Below are 27906 nucleotides of genomic sequence, written 5' to 3'. Positions count from 1 at the left end.
TCTTTTGCCAGAGGAGGCAACAGCTCCTCTGGGTTTTGTGTCGTCTGCAAACTTGCTTAGTACCCCTTCCATTTATAGGGGAGTGTGTTCACATATGCCTGGAAAGAAACCTGGTCCTTGTAAAAAGCAGTACAATTGTCTCTTGTTTCTTGTTCCTCTTACAAGAGCTGATGTTTCCCCAGGGCAGTGGAGAGAATCGTAGAATCATAGAATCATTTAGGTTGGAAAAGGTCTTAAAGATCATTGTGTCTGACCGTAGACCTAATAGTGTTAAGCCTACCACTAAACCATGTCCCCAAGTGCCACAGCTGCCCAGAGAGGTTGCGGAGTCTCCCTCTCTGGAGACATTCCCAACCCAGCTGGAAGCGTCCCTGTGTCACCTGGGTGACCCTGCCTTGGCAACGGGGTTGCACCGGGTGATCTCCAGAGGTTCCTTCCATCCCTGACTATTCTGGGATTCTGTGATCTCGGGGAGAGGGTTGACAAAGCCCGTGGGGGCCGTGTCCCCGTAGGAGAGAACAGGCAGCGGGCGGGCACAGGGACCGCGCGGTCCTAGGGCCCGTCCGCCCGCCCCGTCCTCCCGCCGCGCACGGTCCTAGTGCCCGCCCGCTCCCTGTGCCCGCGTGGTCTCAGTGCCCGCCCGCTCCCGGTCCCGCCCCGGTTCTTGTCCCCGCCCGCTCTCCCGGGGCTGACTGTCCCCTCTCGGCCGCCGTCGGCCCGGTGCCGTTGCCATGGCGGCGGCGGGCGGGCGGTGCTGAGGTGCGCGGGAAGGCCCGGCCCGGCCCCGCCATGGCGGACGAGCTGTACCTGGAGAACATCGACGAGTTTGTCACCGACCAGAACCGCGTCGTGAGTTCCGGCGGCGGGGGCAGTCAGGGGATTCCTTCTCTGTCCCCCTTTCCTTCTCTTTCCCCCTTCCTTCTTCCTCTCCCCGCTTTGCCATCTCTCCCCTCCTTTTACTTCTCTTCCCCTCTTCCTCCTCCTTCTTCCTCTCTTCCGTCTCTCCCTTTCCTTCTTCTTCCTTCCTTCCTCCTCTTCCCCCTTTCCCTCTCTTCCCCTTCTTTCTCCTCCTTCCCACTTTTTTCTTCCTTTTTCCCCCTTCTCTCTCCCCTTTCTTCCTTCTCCTTTTCCCTTCCTTCCTCCTCCTTTCCCCCTCTTCCTCCTTCCCTTCCTTCCTCCTCTCTCCCATTTCCTTCTTTCTCCTCTTGCCCCCTTCCTAACCTGTTTTTAGGACAGTTCAGAAAAACGATAGGCTTGTGTATGGGTGCATTCCTTCCAAAATTTATTTCAAAAATTATTTTGAAATAAATAAATAAAATTTTTTTAAATGGCGTTTTGCCTAGATACTGGTGCAGCAAAGTTGGTGCATTTTGTCTGACACAGGGGATTTAACCAATTGAGAGGTTGAGGTTTTCATATTGAAGAGTTTTGTTGTGGTTTTTTTTCTTGTTACAGGTGACATATAAATGGCTGAGCTACACTCTGGGAGTCCATGTCAATCAGGCTAAACAGTAGGTGTTGCTACATCCCCCGAAGCCTTGTTAATTGCTTTTAATTCCTGTTTTAATTAATGTGGTGAGCATATTAAAATGATCTCTCTGGAAATATTAAAAAAATCCTTCTCAGGCACAGTCAGTGGTGTTGTTCCACGAGCCTGGCTCTCTACCAGGGTTTGTGGGCGTAGGTAAATGTGGGAAGGGTGGGAAGATGGAGAACTAGAATGACTGTAACCTCTTGAATGGTCTATAAAGCAAAGAATGAGCTCTCAGGGATTCCAGAGCTGTTCCCACAATGCAAGGGAAAGTGGATTATAAAATTTGAAGGCTCCCTAAGAGTGCCAAGCCCCATAATACAAATATTTTTCTCTCCTTTTCTCTGGCTACCGCCCAGACCTAAAGAAGCATTTGCTGTGCTCTGTCCTGCCCAAACCACTGGAACATCAACTCAGGCATCTCATGGAATGGAAGAGAGTGTTTGGTCTCTTTCCTCTGCATGTGTGTGAGCAATTTAGGTAGTGTGTAAATCTGAGTGGGCATCAGACCTGACTGGAGAGTCCTGCTAGGAACAATTCTCGTCATAGACTAAATTAGAACTCCTTGCTAGGAAGAAGGTGGCCCTGGTGAAGCAGAGGCAACCTGGGGCTGAAGAATTCCTGTGGCATTTTTGTGCTTACAAGTCTCTCCTAGAAGCTGGCAAGTGCCTGGTGACACAAGGGAATTATTCTAGGGATTGTGCTGGATGTGACAGTGTGGTCTTTGCAGTCTGTCTCTGTAGTGGTAATGATCTTCCAGTATTTTTCCCAGGCAGTGTCCCTGTGGAGTGTCTCTGCCCAGGTACATGGGACAGTCATCATAGAGCAGTGGTGTGAGTGGGAGCTGATATCTTGAGGCTCAGCTCAATCCTCCCTAATCACACTCTTCCCTGCTGTTCCTGATCACCCCATCCATGGATGTAACTGGGATTGTACATACACACCTGGCCATGTGATTACGGACCAAAAAGTCACCAGTGCCTCAGTCAGGGGTTTCAGAAATGCCTTTCTGGAGGGGGAGATTTTGGGACAAGCTGCCTAGAGGATATGAGACCATCTGCAACCAGCTACTAAATGCTTCCTGTAGTTGTTGGACTGAGATTCTCTGAAGTGGCCGAGGAGGAAGGTGACTCAGGAAGATTAATTTAATCCTGGGTAAAATAACTGTGCTTGTTAATAAATGTGAAAAGTTTCCATGTCAGGGTGGCTTTACTCTTTTTTTTTTTTATGTAACCTGCATGGAAGTGGTGGCTACAGGCTCTCTCCTTTCTGGGTGATTAACAGTGGTTTCTTTGTGCAGGATGCTGTATGATTATGTGGAGAGGAAACGGAAGGAGAACTCAGGAGCTCAGCTTCATGTCACCTACTTAGTAGCAGGAAACCTCCTTCAGAATGGACACGTGGTGAGCGTTTCACTTCTCTAAAGTGTCTGTGAGCTCTTTGTTCTTGTGTCTCTTCCACCTTGTTTTGTGATCTTTGGGTCGAAAGCTGAACTTGCTCTTTTTCCAGTAAGACACTTCCAGACAGGTCTCCTGGACAGGTACAAAATAAGGCACAATGTTTGTCCCAGTGTGCAGATGATGTGGAGGAAGAATCAGTTGGCCATGGCTTGGGAATACAGTGCTGAATAATGCACCAGGGTTCTTAATTAACTCAAATCCTGTTACCAGTCATCTCTCTCATTACTCTTATTGGGCAGCAAAGATTATAAAACCTTCTGGAAGGACCCTTCTGAGATCAACTCATCCATTTCCTGGCATCTGCTGTGGGGTGGAAGTGTAGAGAGAGCTTGGAACTCATTTAGAATGGAATAATAACAAACAGAACAACAAATGAATAGCTGAGGTTATCTTGTTAATTAAAGCAGCTTTTTAATCCTGGTAAAGAAGAAAGAGAAACATAAATGTATTAACAGTATTTGAAGGTTTAAAAATTATTAAGAAAGAAATTCCTGCTTAATGTATTTATTTTCTTCCATATTGCTCCTTGTGAGATTTTTCAGGAATGTCATCCAAAACTTGAGACAGGTACCCCAGAAGTTTTTAAAAGAAGATGAGGAAATTGGGTGCCTGTTTCCCTTTGCTCACAGAAGAGTTTAAGAGCCAAACACAAAATGCCTTTGACATCCCACTAAGTGTTTTTAAATACACAAGTATCTACTACAGTATGATCCACAGTTGTCTTTTAGGAATAGTAAATCTCAGGATTTCTATTTGTAGATTGGAAAAAACCTCAACAAACATTTTTTTCTTCTCCTAAATAATAAACTGGTTCACATGCACAAAATATTGCCTTTAAATGTCCAAATCTGCCTGAAATGGAAGGTAATTATTTATTGCATTAATTCTGTATGATGGAATATATTTATTTAAAGCTGCACACATAATGTGACATTTATAGCCTGAGTTTAACAGGTTTTTCCCTGGTTTCTTTTGGAAATAACAAGTCTCTTGGCTCACTAGAACTGGCTAGTGAGTTGTCAACCTGTACTATTATATTTAAATTTGCCAAAATGTATTTAAAACAAACAAGTGACTTCTGACATAGCAACAAATAATTGTTTTTAACTCTGTCTTAGCAGCTTGTGTATTTGTTAAACAAGTTCATAGGATCACAGGATGGTTTGGGTTGTGAGGGACCTTAAAGATGATCTAATTCCAACCCCGTGCCTTGGGCAGGGAATCTTCCAGTAGATCCATAAACATATAAAGGTCACTTCCCCCCTCCTTGTTTTTAAATCTCTTATTTTCAAATGCTGCAGTGTCAGTGCCTGTTAAGAAAGGTGAGCCGCAGGTGCAGGAAGGTGTTGGGGGCAGAGGTGAAGCAATGCCAGGATTAGGAATAATCCACAGCAAGAGTTCAAAGTTCCTCAGTCTGAGTCAATTTTGGGTAGGAAAGGGCTGTGGAAGCTCCAGGTGCATCCCTGTGCCTGCTGGTATCCCTGCACTACTGCCTGCTGGCAGTAGGTGTAGCTGGAATGCTGTGGATTCAGCTGCAGGATTCCTGAAGGGAGAGAGGGATACAATTCCTTCACAAATAATTCCCATTAAACACTGCACACCCTTTCCTTGCTGGTTTTTATTGGCCACAGTGAGGGGCCAAGACTCCCCATCTTTATTTACTTACTCTTTTGCTGACTAATTAAAGCAACTTCTTAATACTGATGTAAAAAAGAAACATAAATTTATTAACAGTATTTTGTATTTAAAGTGCTTTGTCTTATTAAGCAAAGGAATTGCTGCTTAGTGGATTTATTTTTTCTCATTGCTTCTTGTCAGATTTTCAGGAGTGTCATCTAAAACTTCAGGCAGGTCTTCCTGCCTGACTTCCAACTCTAGTAAGCCGAGAGACTTGTTATTTCTGAAAGAAATCAGGGAAAAACCTGTTAAACTCAGGCTGTCAATGTGACACTACTTGTGCAGCTTTAAATAAATATATTCCATCATACAGAAGTAGTACAATAAATAATAACCTTCCATTTCAGGCAGATTTGGACATTTAAAGGCAATATTTTGTGCATGTGAAGCGATTTATTATTTAGGAGAACAAAAAAGAAAAGTTTTGTTGGTGTTGCTTTCCAGTCTACAAATAAAAGCCAAGGCACCCTGAGAGTCACCATTCCTAAAAGAAGACTGTGGTAATTTTTTAGTGCATTAGTTCTATCTAATGGGATATATTAATTTAAAGCTGCACAGGTTGGTGTCATGTTGATAGCCTGAGTTTAACAGGTTTTTCCCTGACTTCAAGCAGGTTTGTGGTATCTGTTAAACACAATTAATGGTAGTTGGGTTTTCCCCAGTCTGGATCCTTTCTGTATTAACCACAGTCTGGTAAATGTCCTGGAGCAGGTATAGACCTTGAAGACTGTCCATTTCAGAAACATTCCTTCCTGGCTTTTTAATTAAATTTAGGTTATATATTTAGGTTAGGTTAGATATAAATTTAATAAAATTAATGCTTAATTTTTCATGTTGTTTGGCTTCTCTGGTGCCATGTCTGGGCTACCGATTGCTGGATTGAAGTGTCCTGGCAATCTAAATATATAGGTGTGATGTGGGCTGGTGAGGCAGGTTTCTAGCTGTTCTTAATTTGCTTTTCTTCTGCTGCACAGTTGTTTAGGTTTGGTTTCATCTGTGTCTCATCTCCCAGTGTCATGAATGGAGTACAAAGCCTTTCTTAAGGGATCTGGTGATCTGTAAAACTGAAAAGTGGGATGACAGAGCTTTAAAAACTAGTGGCTGATGAGTTTTTAAAGGCAGTGTTCTTTGCAGCTATGAAGCCGCACAAATAATCATTAGACTTTCTTATAACTGAAAATATTAGTCTTGCACACAACAGATCTTTTGAAATTTTAAGATTGCCATGTGTTTATTTTTTCCAGTGCCACAAGGTTGCAGTAGTGAGGGAGGATAAACTGGAAGGTAAGAAAATGGTGAAAATTACGTGGATTTTAATTTCTTTCTTTGCGAGAACAGCAGAACAAGCAAAGCTCAGAACTTGCCATCTGCACATCAGTGCCCAGCCAGGCTCTTGGGGTCAGGTGTGTACCTTTTGTACCAGCTTTTTCTCAGAACTTGAAGCATCTGAGCCAACAGCTGAGTACCTTCAGGCTTATGATTTGGTCTTGCAATTTTCTTTTTATTAGATGCTGAACATTTTGTCAGGGATTCTTTTCCTCTGACTGTCCTTAAAGACAACAATACCCAAGTAGTGTCTTGGAACAATCGTGAGTCTTCAGGCCCTCAAGAATGCTAATTCTGGTTATTGGTTCAATGCAATTGCAGTCTTTGCCCCAAGTCCTATGGTTGTTAGAATGTTCTCATGGGACATTTACCTTACTTTTGTATTTACTTTCACAGTAAAAGTTGAAAAATCGCCAGCATTGTAGCACTGTTCCATGTCCTGTCAGTTGTCTCACCATCTTTCCGGGTCTGGTCCTGCTGATGAAACTTTACCCATAGCAATTGAAACACAACTTCAGGCCCTTCATTGCTTTCAGATAACATTTTTGTCATTTGAGGATACACTGTGGCATTTGTGACCCTAAATATCCATGCTAATGATCTCACCTTGTTTGAAAGATGAGTTATTTTCCTTCTGGAAGTCTGAAGTGGATTTCTAGCTAAAGCTGAAGGGTAGGAGATTGTCAAACAGTGCAACTACCTGTCATGTTTGTTGAGTTATCTGTGTTCTGTTACACCCTCTTTTGCTGTGGAGGAAAGGGTTGCTCATGGATTTTTTTATTGGAAGGCAGGCCAAAGGTATGACTTGTATTTGGAAAAGGCTGGGATTTTTGAAGGAGCTGCACAGTCCAGGACCAGCCCCAAGAAATGATTACTGTGTGTATTTTTACAGTGCCTCGAAGCTCAGCCTCAGACCAGGACTGTGTGGAAAGAACAATATAAGCAGTGAACAAAGAATTCCTGAAAAACAGCCCTCGTCTCAAGGGGGTTACAGTCTGAGTAGCATAAAAGAAATAAAATTTTTATTCCAGCACTCTACTAGGGATGACACTGTGACACTGCACTAATGGCACAATTCCAGCAGAGCTGTGACCATCTACATTCCTCCTTAACTTTAGGTACTCACACAGATATTCTGGATCCCAGACACTGGATGTTTTGAAGGTAGACACAGAGATCACTCTTAATTCAGTTGTGCAAGAACCAAGAGTGCAGAGTGGAAAATGTGACAGGCTTATGGAGTCTGTTGCCTTGAATTCTTGATTAGTGAGTGTTGGGAGGAGGTGCAATTAGACCTTTTTATATTCAGAAAATCTGTCAGTCTTACTCCATCCTATGTACTAATAGAGGACTTTTTTTCTCTCTTTTCCCCCCAGCAATGAAGTCTAAGCTGTCCACAATTGCGAGTGTGCATGTGTACAGCATTCAGAAGGCCTTGCTCAAGGACAGCTCCCCACTCTACAACACCGACTATGACATTGTCAAAACAAACCTCCACAACTGCAGCAAGTGAGTCCCATCTTGCTTTTTCGTCTTAAACCCTGTGATTCTGAACTGGTGTTGCTTTTCAGTCAGTGCTTACCAGATAGATCTGGACTTTTAGAAAGCTAGAAAAAGATATCTTCCCAATCATACCAGACCAGTCACCAAACAGCACATCATGTGACTGTTTTGTAAACTGAGCTATTTCCAGGTTACACTTGGTTCACTTGCTGGTTACTGTTCCAGTACCTTTCTTCTCTGATGGCTAGAAACTTCTTTCTCATTTCCAGGTCACACTTAATCATGACTATTTTAATCCAGTTCTCAGTCACACATTGTAAATTGAAACAGACTTAGAAAACCATGAGTGATGTGCTCAGCAAACATGAGTTTGCTTTCTCTTTTGTGAGACTGTGTTTTCATCCACCTCTCCGAAGATATCTTACAGGAACTCATTCCCCAGGAGTTGGGCTTTGATCCCTGTGGGTCCCTTCCAGCCCAGAATATTCTGTGGTCTCTGAGAGTCTCATGCTTAGGAGGAGCACACAAAACAGCCCAGGCAGCACAAGTGTCCTTCGTGGCTGAACTGGAGAAGAACTGGGAGGGACTGCAGTCTCCAGGAGTCACTGTCTCCCCTCCTGAGCAGTGCCTGGCAGCTGTGACTTTTCATTTATATCTTGTTCCCCACCATGACAGCTTCAGCTTGAAGTCATGGGGATGTACAGTGCCGTGACCAATCTGGTTTAAAAGGGGGATGCCTGAATGCTGTGTCATAGGAAGAGTATAGAATTTGAAAGGACAAACATAGCTGTCTGCAATGTGTTGACAAGAGAGTGGCTGAGAAAATATTGTCCTAGAAGCTGTTTGACACGAGAGGCAATGACCTGGAAGGTGCTGGAAACCCCCCTGTCAATGGAGCCACATGCCATAGATTTGGCTGCACTTGCCTTGTTCCACTCTGTTTATTCTCAGACACCCCGGTTTGGTGATATTTGTGCCTTGGAGGAGTCTGCCTGTGGGATTTGTACATCCAGAAGGTTTAGATAATTTAGATTCTGAAACAGCTCTCCAAAGCCTGGGTGTAAAGCCCTGTCTGGCTTTGGAGTAGAATTTCCTAAGCAAACTTAAGAAAAATTCAACTTCTTCATTTGTGACCTAGCTGAACTAAATTCAGCCTGACAATGTTCTGTCTCCCTTGTCAACTATGTGGTTTGTCGTTGGCACTTGGGAAAAGATTCCTGCAGGACCTGCAAAATCCAGGGGTTTTTATGTGAGATTTGTAGCAAACAGAGGCTCCCCGTGAGTCCAAATATCTCACAGCTCTAGGAGAAGGATCTTTATTCCCTTCTGTGTTTCTATAGGACCTCCTTTGCTGTGGGGCTATTGGAGGTAACTAGATGTACTAATTGATATCAGTAACTGAATTTAGTGCCTGTTGCCATCATCAGCTGGAAGCAGCTCCTTGTTGGCAGAGCATAGTTCAAGCATTGCTTATATTTTCAGTGATTTTCTAGTGAATTTTGAGGCAAGCCCATAAGCTATAATCGCATAGCAGCATCAAGGCAAGCTGATTTGGAATATGGGAAGTTTAGCTGAGCTCTGCTGCACAGTCAATATTATTGACAATATTATTTGTAACCTAGAAGGTTGGTGACAATATTATTTGTAATCTGGAGGATTGATGGTGTTTAGATTTGGAGCACAAGCTGTCCTGAGAGCCGTATTAACCATGTTAAAAGTATAAAGGAGAGCAGGAATATTTTCCTTCAATGTCTCTTTTCGTTCCTTTAAAGGTTTGAATGTCAAGAGGTTGCTGCTGCAGCCTGGGAATGCCGTAGAGATGGTGTTGTTTTGTTAATACATTACAGACCCTGATCTGAGTGAAGTGGCCTGTGCACGTGAGCGGCCAGTGCTGAGGCACAGAAATGAACTGGTTTGTTACTTATGCAAATAGAAATCTGCTGTGTAATTCAGTGGGTTGGGAGGCGTGAGCCTGGGCTCTTTTGTGGCATTTCTGTGGGAAATCTGGAAAGCGTCGCCTGTGATTTGCACAGTGGGGAGCACAGTTCAGTTATTTTTGGGAACTGCTATTCCTGACTGTCAGTGAGTTGTGCTGTAACTGCAGGCATGTCATTTGGTTCTTGTATCTCCATATCCCCAAACAATCAAGTATTATAAGCTGAGTTGCACCTCTGTCTACCAGGGATTACATGGAAGTGACTTTATATAGTTAAGTTGGAATATCTTCTGTGCTTCATTCAGTTTCAGTTGTGTTTTACTTACCTGGGAAGTTGCAACCCTTGTGGCCTCTGTCAGAGCATCTGAAGGCTGTAAATGTTTCAGATCCTCACACAGCCATACAACTGATGCCACAAACTCTAACCCATTTAGGAATAAAATGCAGCCTGCTCTCTCTCCACCCTGGGTATGGAGAAGGCTCTTTTCCCCCCAGGAAAGCTGAACAACTTGTTTAGCATGGGAATGCTCTGCCTCTTGCTGACAGGTCCAGCTGATCTTTTCATCAGAGGTCTCTTGTTCTGTGCAAGCCTTTCTTTCTTGTCCCATACACAGATTAAACTGCTCTTTTTTCCATAACAGGAAAATGCAGGACCGGAGAAACAGGGAAAAAACGAGCTGAAAACTCAGGAGTTGAAAAGGCTAATTGAATTTTCCCTCCATCACCCAGGTTCAGTGCCATCCACTGTGACGCCGCAGTCCCCAGGATGCCGCCCGACATTCCCAGAGCACAGACGTCCCTGCAGGGCAGTTCCCAGAGGGAAAATGACACTGGTGCTCCCAGCGCTCCTGCAGTCAATGGCCACGGGCCGCTGGCTGCCAAACACCCCTCGCAGCAGCACAAAGGGATCATGGGAATGTTTGCAGCCAAAGCGGCTTCCAAACCCCAGGACACAAATAAGGAGACCAAAGCAGAGGCCTCAGGTGTAAGTTACCTCAGACCCCCCTGGGTTAATGGCTTTAATTAACCGCTTTTACACCACCTCAGTAACCTCAACCACCTAGTGCTGCTCCTCCTGCTAAACTCACATCCCACTGGGAATGCTCAGTGACCCTCTGAAAGTGTTTAACTATGTGCAGTCATCTTGGGCAAAAATACCTCGTGCCACACTCTTGATCTCTCCACAAAAGTGTATTTGCAATAATTTTGACATTCCCCCTTGAGCCGAGTCTCCGGTGAGTATAAACCAGCATAGCTGCCTTATGGAGACAATTATTCCGTTGTCTCCAGCTATCCCAATATATACACCAGTTGAGGATCTTGCTCTCCCCATTGTGCTTAAAAGGATTTGTTTTGAGCAATAAGTGAAATGTGAGAAGCTCAGGTCTTAAAAGTATCAAGGTGTTTAAACTTAGGCTGCGAGGGAAGTCTCAGAACTTGACCTGTGCAAGACTAAATTGTTTATCTTCTCCACTGCTGTTTTTCCAGGATAGGATTACGTTTTAATTTTAATTAGTAGAATTGTTTTTAAAGCTATTTGGCCAGAAAAATGAGTGTTTAAATGGTAACGTTCCCTGTGTATGGTTTGGGTTTTTTATAACAGCTGAGTACATTTTGGTTCCTTTTTCTGATTTTTATAGTGAATTTAGAACTGGTGAAATGTGCGTGTTTTGGGAACTTTAGTGTTTGGTTGCCTTTTATTTGCATGGGAATTAATGGGGTTAGGAGGCCACACTTCCTGGGTCTGTGTGTGTGTGTGTGATTTTTTACTTGGATGGTGGCTGTACTGGTGGAAGAGAGCAGTGATATTCCTCTGCAAACAGCCTACGTGCCAGAGGAGCTGGATAAAACCTTCCTGGTGTGGTCAATCCATGTTCTTTCCTCTGTTGCTGTGAATTGAGGCACTGATAGTTTGCAAAAAGAACAGTTCTTTCCTGGGAACTGACCCAAGTCCCAAGCACTTATTTCAGCAACACCATCAGATGGGAATGTGCCCCAAGTTAGATTTGAAGGCCTGGCTAAGGAGTCCTTAGTAACTTACTCTCACCCCTTTGATGCCTGTAGTATCTAGTAAGTATCTTCAAATTCTCCTAAATGCTAAAGGCAGTGGTGAACAAATCATACCTATTTATTTTGCTTGTCCAGAAGCAGTTCTGTGCATTTGAGGGCTGTGAACAATTCCTGTGGTTACTCCTCTGTTTGCTCCTAGGTCTCCACAGCTAGCAGCAAACCACCAACAAAAAACAACATCATCAACAACTTCTTTGGGAAAGCTGCTATGAGTAAGTGCTTTTCTGTTTTCAGAGGTGGTCAGGGAACAGCCTGGTGTAGTTAAAAAAAATAAAAGAAAACAAACAAACCCAAACCTGAGGGTTCTGGGAAATCTCTTTATCTCTTTTTTTTTAATATGTATATATATTATTTAATCTGGGTAGCAATTAAAAAATATTCAGTGGAATCAAGTGTTTTGTTAAAGAGCTGTAATGGGAGACATACAGAAAAGAGCAGAACTCTTCCTTCCAATCCCCACACTGCCAGACTCATTGGATTTTTTTTATATTCCCTCTATCCCAATACTCTTCCATACTGTTTTGCTCTTCTGGCCTTAAAGGGGTTAATGTTTTGGCATGCAACCCTTAAGGCAAAAATTAAGACTTTTCAGTAGAGTTTTTCAGACAAAAAGCTTGCTGGAGGGAGATCAATTAAAATGACATATTTGTGCAGACTAACCCAGGAAGGATTTTTTAGTGCAGAAGAAATCTGATTTAAAGTGAGTACTCCTGGCTGGAAGATCAGCTATTGGGGAGATATTTGCCAAAACCTGTTTTGCAGGGCATGTTAATAGTGCTTGCTTTTCATCACACAGTGCTGAGGAGTCCACAGTTAGTTTTTTAATTTTTTTCCAAAAAACTAAAGGACTAACAACTGGAGAGTAAAAATGAAGGGTGGACTTCCCCTTTGAGCTGAGCTTTGGACTAGGTGGCCTCTGGAGATCCCTTCTGAATTATCCAATTCTAAAGAAAATATGCTGAAGCTTTTAAATAGATGTTGGAAAAGGACTGTAGGACCTCCTTCAAAGATTCCCTTACAACAGTGAGTACAGGAGGCTTCAAAGAAGAATTTTGGAAGAGAGTAAACAACAAAGTTCACTTTCTCAAAGGCATCTGACAGAGTTTGTAGGTGACAGTTCCAACACTGAGCACACAAGGCACAGCCCTGTTGGGAATCTTTGGGTCCCTGTTTTGGTGAGCCTGAGGGAGTTGAGGATGCTCAGCCTGAGGACAGTCACCACAATTAACCAGAGTAAATTCTGAAGGTCTGAGAAGAGCCCTAGACCAAAGTTCATGTGTTGAAAACCCAATCAGTTGGAATGGCATGGTAAAAGTAACCCACTGAGGATGGAGAATTCTTGTTGCATGCATTTCCACAATTTCCAAAGGGTTTCACTTCTCTGCTGAGTCCTGTCCTGGAGCACATCAAGGAAAGATTGAGGTGGGAACAGGGAAGGAGCAAACCGAGCAGAACTGGAAATGATTATGTGCATAGAAGAGAGAGGGGGATTCCAGGAGGAAGATTTATTCCCTACATGTACGTCTCTCCTGGCTTCAAAGATTCCACCATTGCCAGAAAGTCCTGAATTACCAGTGATAGGGTCCTTGGGCTTTCTGCTGTTGATCATAGACAAGAGCTGTCATTCAAGTGCTGGTGTAGGAGATGTTTGCCCTTGCTCCAGGAAGCAGCAAGTGTTTTCCAAGCACTGCCAGAAAGGCTTTGGCATGGAATCATCACCCTCCCGGCAGCCTCTGACCCTGCTGATGATCCAGTTGATCTCACTGCTCAATATTTTCTCTTTTCTTGGGCATTTCATGCTTGGGGTAACACAGGTTTCTATCTCACCTGCTCCTCTCTTGTGGAGGTGTGGGAAGCTGCTGGATGAAGCTCACAGACTGTATTTAGGTGGTTATATTGATAAATATATTATTTTGTTGTTTGCTCCCATCTGCTATCTCTTCTCTGGTACTAAGTGAAGCCTTTTGAAGCAGAATTGTCCTTATATGTGATGCTGCATAGGCAAAAGAGGCTGATTCCAACCTCTCTGCCAAGAGGATCTTTAAGGTCCCTTCCAACCCACACCGTTCTGAGATTGTTGATCATGTTGGTATTGGGGTGGGACAACAAGCTGCTGTACTACTGAAAATACTAATCATGGGTTGTAATGTTATGCAAGGAGACTGCACACACCTCTTGTTCTCTTCATCAGTCCTAATTCTCCTGTTTCTGGCCATGTTTGTGCTTAACTATAAGTCAAATTCAGAAGGGATAAACTGAGTCTGAAAACAGATGTAGTGTTGTGTCAAAGGAGTGTCTAGAAGAGGGGCTCCCAATCCTTCTGCAGTGCCTTGGCACCTGGGGACTATAAGGGCTTCTGCCACTGCTTCCCAACCCTCTTCCACAGAGTTTTCACTGCTGCAGTACCAGTGGCTTAGCATCAGGAACAGCAGAACCTTGGGAAATCAGGTGGAAATTTAATCATGCCCTTTTGTTTCCATGTATGACACAGCTTGGCCAATCTAGATCCCTAATCTAAATTAGGGATTGCTAAATCCCCAATGCAATCTAGATCCCTAAATACATCATCTGGAGTGTTTTCTGTATTCTTGATGCACAGAGGCAGCCAACTCCTCTCTAAGTTTCATTCATACTGAATGCTCAGTGTTTGTTCTTTTTGAATGGTTTATTCACAGATAAACTCAAAGTCAACCCTGTGCCTGAGCAGCCAAAGGAGGAGAAAGAAGTAGTCAAGCCTTCAGTTGCTGTAGCAGAACCAGAGTCACCCCCTAATCCTGTAGTAGAGAAACCTGGGAAGAGAACAGAGTCTGCTAGAATTCAACAAAAGGACAGAAAAAGGTAGGTTGTGCCTTTGAGGGTCCCTGTCACTTGGGAACCTGGTTGGTGGTGGTCTGTGTGGAGCTGTCTGGTCGTACGATGTTGGCTCACCTCCTGTTTCCAGCTACTAAATTGCATTAAACCTGAGCTAAAATTATCTCTCCGAGAACTCCTTCCTGGTGTTTCTTTTCCTTTAGTGCTGTAGGTGCCTCAGGGCAATTACATATGGGAAGAGACACAGTCCAGGTTGTCTTCAGTGGAAGGGGGTGGCTTTCCATGAGACAATCTCACACTGTGAGCAGACTTAGGATAGACCTGAGGACTGGCAGGAGCACCTGTCCTGCAGGGAAGGTGGTATATTCCCAAGCTTATATGTACACAGCTTCCAGCACACAAAGTTCTGCTTGTTGGTTCCCATAGCTAATGCACTGCTGCTTTCAGTGCCCCTGGTTTACTTTGGGCTGAGGCTTCAGGTAAATTTGAAGTTCAGCCTTTTGTGTGTAATCCAACCCAAACTGACAGAGACAAGGCATCACTAAGTCTGATGGCTCTCTGGTGGCCTATGAGTAATTAATTGGTGGTCTCAATCCATTTCTTAATAAATAGGTAAGCACACCACCCAGCCCACCATCATACTGAGCACTAACTGCTTGTCTTATTGATAGTCTTGTGCAAAAAGCCAAGGGCCTGGAGGTGTTGGCAGCATGGATTTGGGAAAGCCACTGGGGCTGTCCCAGCTCTTTGAGGATACGTGGGCCTGTAGCCTCCAGGCTTGTTGGTCTGACGTGTCTCGCCAACATTAAAAAGAAAGAAGCTATTTTATTTTTCCAGTAGTCTTTAAAAATGGCTCCAGGATTCTGAGACACTACCTCATAGTCAGTCAGTGGCAAGCAGTCTGTCAAAAGAGCTTCTGAGTGATGCTTTTGGGGACATCGGGAGCCTGAGCTAAAGAGACAAGATCAGAAATAGGCTGTTGCCGTGGCCAAGCGAGGTGAGGTACTGGGCTGAACTGCAGAGGGGCTAAATAAACCTTCCTTGTTTTGGAGAGCTGGATATGGGCTAGGATGAGAGGCTTGGAAATGCTGGTGCACCTATTCCTGATTGCATAGGGGAGTGTATAGTTCACCTCATGTTTTTAGGAGGTACAGAGGTATTTGAGTTCCTTCCATAAGGAACGTGCTTATCCAAACACACATGATGCTTTTATGCACACATAAGAGATAACAGGTGTTCCTTCCCTTTTTTTCCCTTTTTTGTGGCAGTAAAACGAAGCATGTGGACAGGTCAGATAACGAGGAGGAAAGAGATCCCGAGAACGCAAAGAGAAAGAGGAAGCGAATCAAACAACTTCAGTCTGACAGCAGTGATGAGGAAGGTAAAAAGATCTGTAAACAAACCAGTCATGTAGGTCAGGGGCCTGATTTTCACAACATGACTATCCAAGACTGCTGGTCAATGACTGAGGGAATAGTTTAGAGGACTAAAGACCGTGGAAATGGCTTTAGGTTGAGCTCTCTGTTTATCTTTGTGCTGTGCAAGCACTTGGCCACAGAGTTGAGATGCCTCAATCTTTGTTTTAGCTTAGCTCAGACCTGGCTGTCTCCTCCCCAAGTGTGCTATCAGTCACATGGACGTGTGAGAAAGAGGTTCCCAGATCTCTTGTGAAAGATATGACACCTTCCAAAATCACAGGACTGGTCATAACCAGTTTATTTGGTGAGTAAACACTCACAAAGTGACCTTCCCCTCCTCCCAGGGTCACTTTTAGTATCTTTATTCTGTCTGTTTATAGAAATGGTTTGGAAGACAGTGTTGGAAGCAAGACTTCCAAAAAAAAAAACCCAAAAACCAGATAATAGGGAAAGTGGAGGCAAAGCAGTTGAGCTGTATCTGATGCGACTTGGCGTCTCCTCAGTAGCTGTTGGCTTTGACAGGAGTTGGGTGCCCAGAACATCTCAAGATTTGGGCTTACAGTAAGGAACAGCAGGGCTGGATTCCAAAGAATGTGGATAATTGAGGCGTCAAATGCCGTTCAATGCAGATAACTGGAAAATAAGTGGGGATTGAGCTCTGGAGTATGTGCGAGATGGAACTGGCATCCAGTGAGCTGATCAGGGAAAGAATTTGGGGATCATTATGGGCGAATAATTGAAACCACCAGTTTGGTGTAGAGCTCCAGTAAAAGAAAGTGAAACAGCAAATGGGTTGTATTGGTGAGGAGGGGGAGTCCAACAGGAGAGCTGGTGCTGTTTCCTCATTTAGTGTGGCTGCCACATTGGAAACAACTGGGAAATCAGGAGAATCTGCAATACACGTGAGAGAGGAGGCTTCTGTTGGATATCTCTGCAGTCTCCATGCCACCTTTAGGCCTGTTTTTGTCTCTTCTACCCAGCATAATTTCAAGTGAACTTTGTCATCACCTCTCCTTAGACTATTCCACAGGATGATAAATCTCTCAGGAAGTTATTCTTCATGATCAGCCTTAATTTCATCAAATTCCTGTGTGGAGCTTCTTGTTTGGCTGTAAAAAAAATGCATACATGTCCACACTCTGGTATTTATTTCTTTAAAGGTTTACCATTCCTTCCTCATCACTCACCTACTGCGTTGTTTAGCTCTGAAGAAGGAACACTGAAATCAGCCTGTCCATGCTGGGCTGGAATCTCTCAGTGAGAGAGTGTGAGTGGGAGCAGGGAGGATTCTGGAATATTAGAGCTCTCTGGTCTCCTGTAGAATACCTGTGGGACCATAACATGTGCTGAACAGTTAATGCTTTTGTATGTGGGGTCTCATTTATTCCATGATTTTTGTTTATTCTCTCTGTGACCAGTGACAGGACCTGAGGGAATGGCTAGAGCTCTGTCAGGAGAGGGTTAGGTTGAATATCAGGAAAAGGTTCTTCTCCCAGAGGCTGGTCAGGCACTGGAGAAGTTTTTTTTGTCACTGCTGTTGCTCCTCCTCTTTATTTCTTTGTGTTGTGCATTAGAATTGTAAATGTATGCAAATTACAACACATGTATACAAATTTGGATATCCCTCAGATTGCCCCTTTCGAAAGGGAAAGTGAGAACTGGGAGAGCTCAGCCCTTTGGTCCTGCTGCTTGCCCTTCTAAATCCAACTGGATGAAAGAAGGTAGATTGGAATTCTTTGGAATATTCATAATGAATCCAAACTGGTAATATTACATTCAGTATTCAAATAGAAGAATGTAAGTTGGATGAAACAAATCATTTAAAAAATAACAATATACATATACATAATTGCAGCCTTCCAGGACCTGAAAGGGGCCTGCAAGAAAGATGGAGAGAGACTTTAAAGGGTCCTTGAGTGACAGGACAAGGGGGATGGCTTCAAACTGCCAGAGGGCAGGGTTAGATGGAATATTGGGAAGAAATTCTTCCCTGTGAGGGTGGTGAGGCCCTCACACAGATTGCCCAGAGAAGCTGTGGCTGCCCCATCCCTGGAAGTGTCCAAGGCCAGGTTGGATGGGGCTTGGAGCAACATGGTCTAGTGGAAGGTGTCCCTGTCCATGGCAGGGGGTGGGATGAGATGAGCTTTATGGTCCCTTCCAACCCAAACCAGTCTGTCATTCTATGATTGATTCTATGAAAACCACGGCCCCTGTTTTCAGGCAGACTTAGGAAGGTTTTGTGGGTTTGAGGCTCAGCCCATACAGCTGATGCAAAGCACTGTATGGGCACTTTTATGTCAGGGCAAGTCTTCTGCGTTGGTCTGTATTAATCTGCTCTTGGTGTACTGAAAGGAGCCCAAAATAAGCTCTTCTTACACCAGCGTCAGCACATTGTAGCAAGTACAGAGGGCATAAGGCACAATCCTCTCCATTTAAATGATTTTTCATTAAAAAGTTATATTGGTACGAGGGTTCCTTAGTCAGTGTAGGTTGTTTTGCTTCCAGTGCCAGAATAAACTCCACAAATGTGCCCACAGAGGACAGGAGGTTTTGGCAGCTTCAGCCGTATGAACACAGGCAGCTTTCGCAGTGTTGACAAGTGTTTTACAGCCACTTTGGAGGGTGATTTCAGTGGCACTGTAACCTGCAAACTCTGTGGGTTTTAGAGCCACAGCAGAAGCACTAAAGCTTCTCACAGTTTTTCCAGGCAGGGTCAGAGCAAACCAAACAAAGCCAGGATTTACATCTTTGGTACATCCAGTTGCCCAACTTGTATCCATTTCATGCAGCTGTTCCTGTTGAGTAAACTGTGGGCAGCAGCGAGAGGTTGACTCAGGAGTTATCACATGTCAGAGGGCTGTGTTGGCTAGAGGAGGATAATAAAGTAATAAAGAGCTTGATAATAGTCCTAAACACTGACGTGGGGAGAAGGTACCTTCTGCTGGCCAAAAGCTGGGGGAACTTTTTTCAAGAAGGCTGGAAAAAAACCCAGAGAAACCCAAATTTCCCCCAGGTGGAAATTTCTCCCCATAGTGGAGCGGGCACACTGAAAATACCTTTAGCAGCCTCTGCTGGAGGCTGGTTTTCAGCCCTTCTTAGCCTGTCCTCCCTTAAAAATGCATTTCAAATGGACATGGCCAGGCTGGGCAGTGCATGAAGCAGGTTTGGTGCTCAGCAGTTGCCGTGAGACTGTGATAAATAAAATATTGAGAGTTTTGAGCTCCCCGCAGCTCCTTGGCCGCCCCAGCACTTACACCTCAGAGCAGAGCTGTTGTTTGGCTTTATCTTTGCCAGCCCCAGCCCTCTGGAGTAAGGTGAAACCCCGAGTCATGTTATCCCACTCCATTTGCGTTTCCGTGCCTCGCTTACTGAAGTAGTTGGGAGGCTGAGTCCTTGTTTGAAGAATGTAATTTGTTATTCAGCCTTGGCAGCCAACCACTGTTTCACTTGAGCCCTTCTTAACCCTTGAAGGTCAGTTGGCCACGTGCCTGGCAGGGCCATAACTCTTCACACTGACCTAATCTTCTGGGACAGCTACGGATCCCGAATCCGTGTCAGGCCAGCGGGATGGAGGCGGTGCCACAGCCAGCAGGGCTGGGAGCAGGAGCCAAGCAGGCTCTGTCCTCCCAGCCAGCCACATCCTTGTTGGGATGAAGCAATAGGTCAGATGAGGAGTTTCTTCCCCCACATTCCCAGCTCTGCCACATATTGGGAGCTTACGTGACACTGTTTCTCACTTGGATCTCTTGGAGCTCTTCAAGCCTCATGGAAGGGTTACCCTGCCTTGCTCATTTGCCTTTTGCTCCATACAAACTTGTGAAGGTGTCCTTGAATGATTCAGTTAGTCTTGGCATTGAGTGGATTTCAGTGTCCCTGTCCTTGTGCCCAGAGGAGAGCAAGGAGGTGGCACAAAGAGAGAATGGGCTTTGTTTTTTGTACTGTTTTGGGGTTTTGTGATTTTGGGTCTTTTTTTTTTTTTCAGATAAAAGCTCGAGATGTCCCTTAACAATCTTTTAGGATGTTAATTCTCTTAATTCTTGGATCATTTAGGATGTGTAGCACCACCAGTGAAGCAACAACTGTTTTACCACCCCCTGACTCTCTTGACTTCTAAACAATTACAGTTGCTATTTTAATGTGCAAGTGAAATGTATGGCTTAAACAAGCCAGTTTCTGTGCCTGTTTTTAAAGCTTCATTTGGTGGAACTGATTGTTTTGCCTTGGCAAAAATCCCAAATGCACTTCTCCCATCCTATCCCACCCTCCTTTCTTTGGGAACTGCAGCATGTCGCACCTTAGCACAGGGTAAGCCTTCTCTGACTGCTTCCAGTGATGTGTCCTGATTTGAATTCAACAAATCCGAGTGAGAAATTATAAACCTTGGTCTAAACACAGGTTGAATGAGTTAAATGGAATTGTTTGAGACAAAAGAGGAGCCGAAGGGGGCCATTAGACCCGTGTGCTATCAAGGTGTTCTTCTTAGCAGATGTCCCACCACCTCCCACACCTGAGGAAGAGAAAGCTCCATCTCCACCACCTGTACCTGCTCTGAAAACTGAACTGGAGCCTGCAACCATGGAGGTAAGAGCAAATTAGAGTGATTAACTTACAGAAATTAAACCAGACAGTCTTGGTATTCAACCTTTTATCGTAAGGGAGCTGCTACATGAGGGAGATTGGCAAGAAGTTAAACTCTGAGTTGAGAAAATAGGTGTAGCTTTACTGAAAGAGGGGAAATTTGAGTTAGATAGATGGAAAAATTTTTCCCTGTGAGGGTGGTGAGGCCCTCACACAGATTGCCCAGAGAAGCTGTGGCTGCTCCATCTCTGGAAGTGTCCAAGACCAGGTTGGATGGGGCTTGGAGCATCGTGTTCTAGTGGAAGGTGTCCCTGTCCATGGCAGGGGGTGGAACTGGATGATGCTTAAGGTCCCTTCCAACCCAAATCATTCCAGGATTCTATGAAATCTCAGCAGTTTGTCCTGGACACCTTGTCCTTTCCTCGTTCTTTGGAGGTGTGATGGGACATCCCTTCTCACATAACCAAACACATTTCTAAACGTCTCGTGTCTCAGAGGAGGAATGTTCTCCCTGTGCTGGCACCAGGAGAGCTTGCTGTCTCATTGAGGTTGTATTTTGACTAAGATATCCTGGGAAAGGGCAAAATTAGTTATCAAATCATGCTCATCTTCATTAGAGAAACCAATTTCTCACCTGGAGCTGACACTTTTATGACCTATGTACGTGATGGGGCCTTAACTCTTGGTTTCTCACAATGCTGCCATGCCCTTCAGGTGTCAGCTGGAGGGAGGAAGAGGAAGCGGAAGCGTGTGCTGAAATCCAAGATGTTTATTGATGAAGAAGAAGGCTGCATGGGTAAGGCTGGCTGTGCCCTACCCCTCAGTGGAGCTCACTTTATTGATGACTTTTACAGGTTCATGAAGTCACTTTGTTATTCCACATGGAACTTGTGCTCCCAGACTGAGGGAACTGCCCTTCTGGTGAAGGCCTGGGTAGGGAGTCAGGGAGCTGGAACTGAATCCTTACCCCTTTTTGATTATCCATAGATTTTCTTTCAGTTTTTTTCCCTTTCCTCTTGCCAGCATGAGCACCACCTTCATGTACTCTGCTCTCCAAAGCTGCAAGTTTTTCAAGGTGGTGCAGAAAGAGGTTTAGGGTTTGGGATAAATTCTGGCTGAGGTAAGTTTGGGATTGTTGGGGTTTTTTTCCTTTGGGGATAAATCCAGAGCTGTGCAACAGAACTTGATTATATATTAAAGAAACTTCCAGTATCCCAGATAAACAAGGAATAAATTGGGGGTTAAATACTTTAGAGGCTTTATGTTTCTGATGAAGGTGGAGGAAAGAGAGGGAAGAGAGTCCCTACAGAAGTCCAGGGAGCCACAGGCTTTGAATTCCAGCCTGCCTGGACACTACTTCCTCCTGTGACCTGGAGAAAGTCGCTGTACTTTTTTCCTCTGTGTTCTGACATTGAAGTAGAGCTGCAAAAGTTCAGAATAACGTTAGTTTGGGTCTTGCTGTTTGTTTTTTTTAAAGGTTTTATACATTTAAGAGTGTGGAATGTATGTTTCATAATGCTGTTGTCAATGCAGTTGTGTAGGATGCTTAACATTCTCCAGCCTTGATGATCAGAGGGGATGTCAAGGGAGCTCAGCCAGTTCTGGGACATGATGTGGTGCTGTTGTCCAGGTCTGTTGTGGTGCCTGAGCATGGACAGACACGGGCATTCCTGGCCCGGCTCCGGAGCTGCCTGGCCCCGAATCAACCTGTGTCTGTTTGCACCTGTCTGCAGAGCTGGATCTTATGTTTCCTATTAACTTGGTGTGTGTCTCCTTTAAAGAAATGTAAAGCTCTAGCACTCAGCAACTGGCTGCACTAGGGACTGAAATCCCAAGGTCTGGATTTCTGTCCAAGAATTGGACTTGCACAAAGTTACTGACAGTTTTGGCTCCTGACATGAGGGAGTGTTTTGGTTTCTCATCCCAGATAGAACCATTAAAACACTTGGAAGGAAAATGGAACAAAATAGCATTAGCTGGGGAACTGAGCTGAACAAGCTCTGCGTCCAGAGCAGAGGAATGACTGTTCCGGGTTCAGCTTCCAGCAAATAGTGCTCTTCTCCCTCTCTTCAGCCTTTCCCGATGGAGCACTCCTGAAATATTGCCTTTCTTTCTTTGCCCTTCACCCCCACGGGGTTTCATAGTCCCTTGGGAAATCTAGAGTTTAGGTTTTATAGTTCACATCCACTACCATTTGATGAAAAGGGAAATGCAAGCCCGTCTTGTGCCCCTGGGAGACAGATCCTCTGGGATAGACAGGGATGCCGGGATACTGAGGAACTAGGGAGGAGATGCTGCTTTCCCTACTAAAAACCCTCCAAGCCTGTAGTGCAGAACTTGCTCTCTGGTTATTGCCCAGTTTCTCCCCTCCCTTCCCTCCCCCACCCTTTCCATGCACAAGCCTAATAATTCAAAGGCTAAATAACTCGCACACTTCCCGGAGTAATGTAGATTGTTGTTATTCTTTGAAATATAGGGGCTTTTTTTTTTTTATTTTAAACCAGGACTAGGTTTTAAGAGACTTTAAATCCTAACATTAGAATGAAGCTGTACTTTATATTTCCCCACAATTTTGAGTGATGGTTTTCACAATAGCTGCAATAGCAAGGAATTGGTGTCAAAAAGCAAAACTAATTTAGGGATTAGCCCTGAGGGAAATTGTGCAATTAAAGTGTGTGTGGAGTTAAGCACAAGACATGTTCCCATGTATCAACAGGGATTTCATGGACTGAGTTTCTGCTCTTAGTCTATAATAAAGGGGAATTACCAAGGTTTAAACTAGAGCACTTCTACCTTGCACTTTCTGGAGCTTGAAAGGACGCATATGGGCTTGAGTATTGGAATATAGACATGTGCATTGGAGAGATACTTGTTTGACAGCATCTTAGAGCTCATTACTCAAAAATCATACTGTGATTTTTGGGGAGTCTGGCTGGGAGTGGGGCATCAATTACTATATTTGTGTGCTGCAAATACAGACCTTTTAAGTTCAGCTGAGATTGCAGTCAAAGAAAGTTGATCTAAACTGTTATCTTGCAGTTGGAGGGGATTAAATACACACTTTGGGAGTTTCCCAGTGATTCCTCACTGTGGTGGACAACACAATAAGTTTTTAAATCTCACCCAGTGGCCAGTGGTTTGTGAAAGCTGCTCCCTGAAAAACCTGTTCCCTCTGAAGGGAGGTTGCTTGGTTTCCAGTCCCTGTTTGAGGTTCTCTCAGTGCTGCCGAGCAGGATTTCATAGCATTCCTCTTCCCGATCTCTGGTTACGTAGAAAACATTCTTAAATTTGATGCATTAATACAAGTGAAAGCCCATTTCCCAGAAGAAGGGAAGTTAAGACATTTATTTAAAAGAATACAGTTGCTAAAGAAAAATAGCTTTAGTAGAAGAATCCCAGAACACTGCTGGGAAAGCTGATATAACAACACTTACCAGTATCTGACGGTGGCTTTCATCAGGGGAGCTGCCTCCAGTTTAATTTCCGTGAGCCTGGTTTTATATCCCTGGGCTTTCCATCACCGAACGCTGACAGCAGTGAGCTGGCAATCCCCTTCAGGCATATCCCTGATTTCAGCCACGGCTTTGGTTTTATTTCTTCCAAAAGGATTTTTTTATATCTGCCGCGTTTGGCCACCCCTGTGGAAAGAAGCTGCCCCAAAGGTTTTTTGCTCCGTCTCTCGTGAGTTGAGTGAAAACTGCTTGGTCTTCCCTGACTGTCTGATGTGCTGGTGAGGGGAAGCTGGGGCTGTGTCTAGGTTGTCTTGTCTGGATTTCTGGACAATCTCATTGTTTTGGCCCCTGTGGAAAATCAGACCAAGTCAGAATGGTGGTTTTTAACCATAAAATAGATATTCCATCATCTACTGCTAAAGTGATTCGTTCAGATTCATCACTTTCTGATGGCTGTTTGTCAGCCTCTGCAAGATGAATTCAAATCACAGGATCACTGAGGGTTGGAAAAGCCCTCTAAGATCACTGAGTCCGTTTCCCCAGCACAGCCAAGGCCACCGCTAACCCATGTCCCCAAGTGCCACATTCACATGGCTGTTAAATCCCTCCAGGGATGGGGACTCCACCACTGTCCTGAGCAGCCTGTGCCAGGGCTGGAAAACCTTTTCCATGTCCCTAATATCCAATCTAAACCTCCTCTGGCACAACCTGAGGCCATTTCCTACTCCTTAACCTTGAGCAATGGACTTAATTCCTGTGTCTGACACGTGCTCCTTGAACCCAAAATGTTCCTTTCCAGAAATGCCATGGGAAGGCTGTGGTGGGGAGGTCTCTACTCCTTGATACACAGCCTTAACCATCATCATCATCATCTGCTCTTCTCTTCCTCCCACCAGTGACTGAGAAGGTATATGAGAGTGAATCCTGCACAGACAGTGAAGAGGAGTTCTCCAAGCCCAAGCCGCCAGCTGCACACAAACAGCCTGTGCTGCCCATGAAGAAAGAACCAAAGGAAGAAAGGAAGACCCTGAAGAAAGGAGCAGCTCCTGCCAACAGAGCCAACAAACAGGTCTCCATCATGGGCTTTTTCCACAAGAAATGAACTGGATCTTTCTCCTGGTCCTCTTGGCAGCTTGGGAGTGTAGCTCCCTGGTTTTGTGCGTCTCTCTGCAAGCAGCTGCTGCTGCTGGGGGAGGAGGACAATGTGCAACCCTGGGTTACATAAGGGATCCTGCTTACTGTGTAAGGAAGCCCTCTGGACTAGATTTTGTATTAGAGAAAAGTTTTTTTATTTGTTACTGCAATAACTTCAATCATCTTCACTAAGCGGTGTGGGAACTGCCAGCCAGAAGCAACATCTAGAGGAACTCTTGGAAGACTGTTAATCTGTTCACATGAAATTATATTTTTTTATCTAGCCTTTCACCTGTTTGTTGCTAAGTTAGGAGATGAGCTGTGGCATTTTTCTCCTCTCTTTTTACACCCTCAGCTCTCCAAATTGTTCTGAACGTTCACGTTGGGTAAAAGCCGTAACGTAGCAGGTCTTCAGACACAGGCACAAATATTGAACATCTGCTTCAGCTTTAACTGAATGAAATGAATTTAATTTCTCCCCTAAGACTGGTAAATAGTTTTTGCCCTGCCTTTCATAACCTTTTTTTTGGACAAAAAAGTGCGTATAAAACCCTCTTACTCTTTTCTTCCTTGAATGTATCCCCTGTAAGCTGCTCAGATGCCTAATTATAGACCAGGACACTGTTGGTGCTCTGGCTTGACAAAAACAGCTTTGAGACTTCCCACCCAATTGGCTGCAGAGGAATTGGAGGAAGGCTTTGCTGTTGTTGGGAAAGCAACTGGATCTTTAACCTTGAAGGCTGATGAGTGAGAGGGGAGAGTGATTAGAGGGCACTGCTGGTAACACCAGGCAGGCACCTGCTGCATTTTGGGGTTGGTAGGTTTTGGGTTGCCTGAAGTGGTTTTTACAGGCATAACCCAGACAAGAGAAGAGTTTTCTGGGACACCTCATCATCTGCCTGCTGAAGGCAGTGTGTCACAGCACATGGTCCTGAGGAACCTGGTTAATGGAGAGGAGTAAATCACCATGGGCCTGTAAATCAGAAAGGAGCTGTTGTTTTGGGTACCTCCTGCTTTTCTGGTGCTTCAGTTGATAGACAGATGTAAAAAACCAGATTTTCCCGAGGGATTGGTGCTGAGCATTTCTGAAGCTTGGGCCAGTGAGTGCTCCCAAACCAATGTCCAACCAGTGGTTGGTTGAGTGGTGTGAGCCTGATATATGTATGGATATGGATGTACACGCTGGTTTATAAAGGGTTTGTGGTTGGCAGAGAGATATAATCTAGAGACTGTGACAATGAAACAAATGCCACCCAGCTGAAAATGTCCTGACCTGTGGCCAGTCAAAAGGCCAACTGAGTGTGTTTACAGTCATTCTGACCTGGAGATTGGGTTGGGGACTGGGGAAATCCCAGCACACACCAGTTGTGACCAGTTGACTGGATTGAAGTGATGTCACCCAAGGCAGTTTGTACCCCCAAGAGGCTTGAGAGGATCCCCTGCAAACCAGTGGCATCGCTGGGTTTGTGCCCCTGCGGTGTCCCAGGGAAAGAAAAAACAAAAAGTTAACTATTAGAAGAAAAACCCACCCTGCTGTAGTGTTTTAGTTTATCTTGATAGAGTAGAGGGTGCATTTTCAAAGGTAACAATAAGTCAAAAATCCCATTAAACACAGGTATTTTTTTCTATTGTCTGTATTCATTAAATGATTTGTCACATCCTGGATTCCAAGGGTCAGCATGGTATTTGACTGCATGGAAATCAAAGATGTTTCCCTGGTGAAGTGTATAAAGAGTTCTTCCATCAAAACTGGAAGCTTTGAACTGAGCATTGTAGGGCATCTGAAACCTCAAAGTAGCAGGATTTGTATTGAATTTGGACCCCTAGAGTCCTATTCCCGTGGCAGATGTTGACAGGACATGGTGTCCCAGTGCTCTTGGTCCTCATCTCTGCCGTGGTCTCCCTGGAGCTCCCTGCTCCACCCCTATATTCCCTCTATAACCAGATCAACGTCACACGCCACTTCCTCAGGAAAATGACTTAATGTCTGAAGGAGCAGGACCTGGGCAAACTTCAGACTTCTAAAAATTATGATCTAATACTCCCCACTCCCACACTCCGTGGTCTGCCAGCCCCAGGGGGGCCTCAGGTCCCTGGATGCCCCCTCAGCCGAGGCTGAAAGTGTCCCCAGACACTGCCTGGGAGCAAGAAATTGGAACTGGTTAGAGGGAGAAGGCTCCTTTGTGGGTGGATGTCATCCATTTGTCACCTGGGGGCTGGCAGGGGGTGAAATGTCCAGGAGTCAGGCTCTGGCTCTTGGAGCAGGGAGCACATCTCCTACCTCGGGATGTGGTATTGGAGGGGCTCAGGGTCCAAAACCTCCTCCTGGAGATGCAGAGGTCTTTATATTTGTGTATGTGTGATTTATAGCTGGAGATCCATGTCCAAGGGGGATCTCCTCTCCTCTTCCCCCTGGATCTCCCTTCCCACCACATTTACACCCTTGGAAGAGCCTCAGAAGAGGCAGTGGGAGAGGGTATTTGTTCATGTATTAAATAAAGCGTGTTTTATAGTGTTTCTTCACTCCCTGAAAGCCTTTTTTTCAGGCAGAGGAAATTTCATCCCTGTTTTCCAGGTGGGCTAAGAAGCTGTACCTTCCTCTGGGCTAAAACTGTTGATGCACCAGGCTCCAGTCAGACAAGGTACCTGAGAACCAGCAGCCCCTGGGAAGGGGCTGGAAACGCTGCTCCAAGGGATGAAAAATCCCCATCTCATATTCAGGAGATAGCAGAGCTGATTTACAACCCTCCTTCCTGCAGGCAGCCTGCTCGGAAAACACCCTCCAGCTCTTCCCGCTCAGGGGGAGATAAAAGGAAAACAGGAGGGATGCGGGGAAGTGCTGCTAATCCAGGATAACTGAGCTGGGCAGGAGGGTGTCCCAACAGCCTGCTGGGAATTGTTTGCCCTCCCAACAGACAATGCCAGCTAGGATACTGGAGCAGGGAACAGCAGGGCCTTATAAGGAAGCAAAACACTGCTCAGTGAGTCCCAGCGCTGGCAGAGGGGAGAG

At 44.9% G+C, this 27906-nt stretch overlaps 1 protein-coding gene across 2 annotated transcripts; it reads left to right on the top strand.

Moving 5' to 3' along the window:
- The first annotated feature begins 530 nt into the window (after positions 1-530).
- On the top strand, positions 531-26561 carry POLD3 (DNA polymerase delta 3, accessory subunit). 2 transcript variants are annotated; one of them, XM_064644093.1, is made up of 12 exons: positions 531-849; positions 1456-1511; positions 2832-2934; positions 5913-5952; positions 7371-7503; positions 10163-10418; positions 11643-11715; positions 14179-14341; positions 15583-15695; positions 20216-20313; positions 21025-21106; positions 24659-26561. In XM_064644093.1, the coding sequence occupies exons 1-12, from the start codon at positions 790-792 to the stop codon at positions 24862-24864; spliced, it is 1383 nt and encodes a 460-aa protein (XP_064500163.1). In that variant the 5' UTR covers positions 531-789; the 3' UTR covers positions 24865-26561. The 2 variants fall into 2 exon arrangements, with proteins under 2 accessions (XP_064500163.1, XP_064500162.1); XM_064644092.1 differs by having other exon boundaries at positions 699-849; positions 20219-20313.
- Positions 26562-27906: the final 1345 nt, after the last annotated feature.

This window comes from Pseudopipra pipra, chromosome 2, assembly GCF_036250125.1.
Source record: "Pseudopipra pipra isolate bDixPip1 chromosome 2, bDixPip1.hap1, whole genome shotgun sequence".
In the NCBI taxonomy this organism is placed as follows: Eukaryota; Metazoa; Chordata; class Aves; order Passeriformes; family Pipridae; genus Pseudopipra; species Pseudopipra pipra.
Note: the sequence above shows the minus strand (reverse complement) of the source record. Positions and strands in the feature narration are given on the sequence as shown.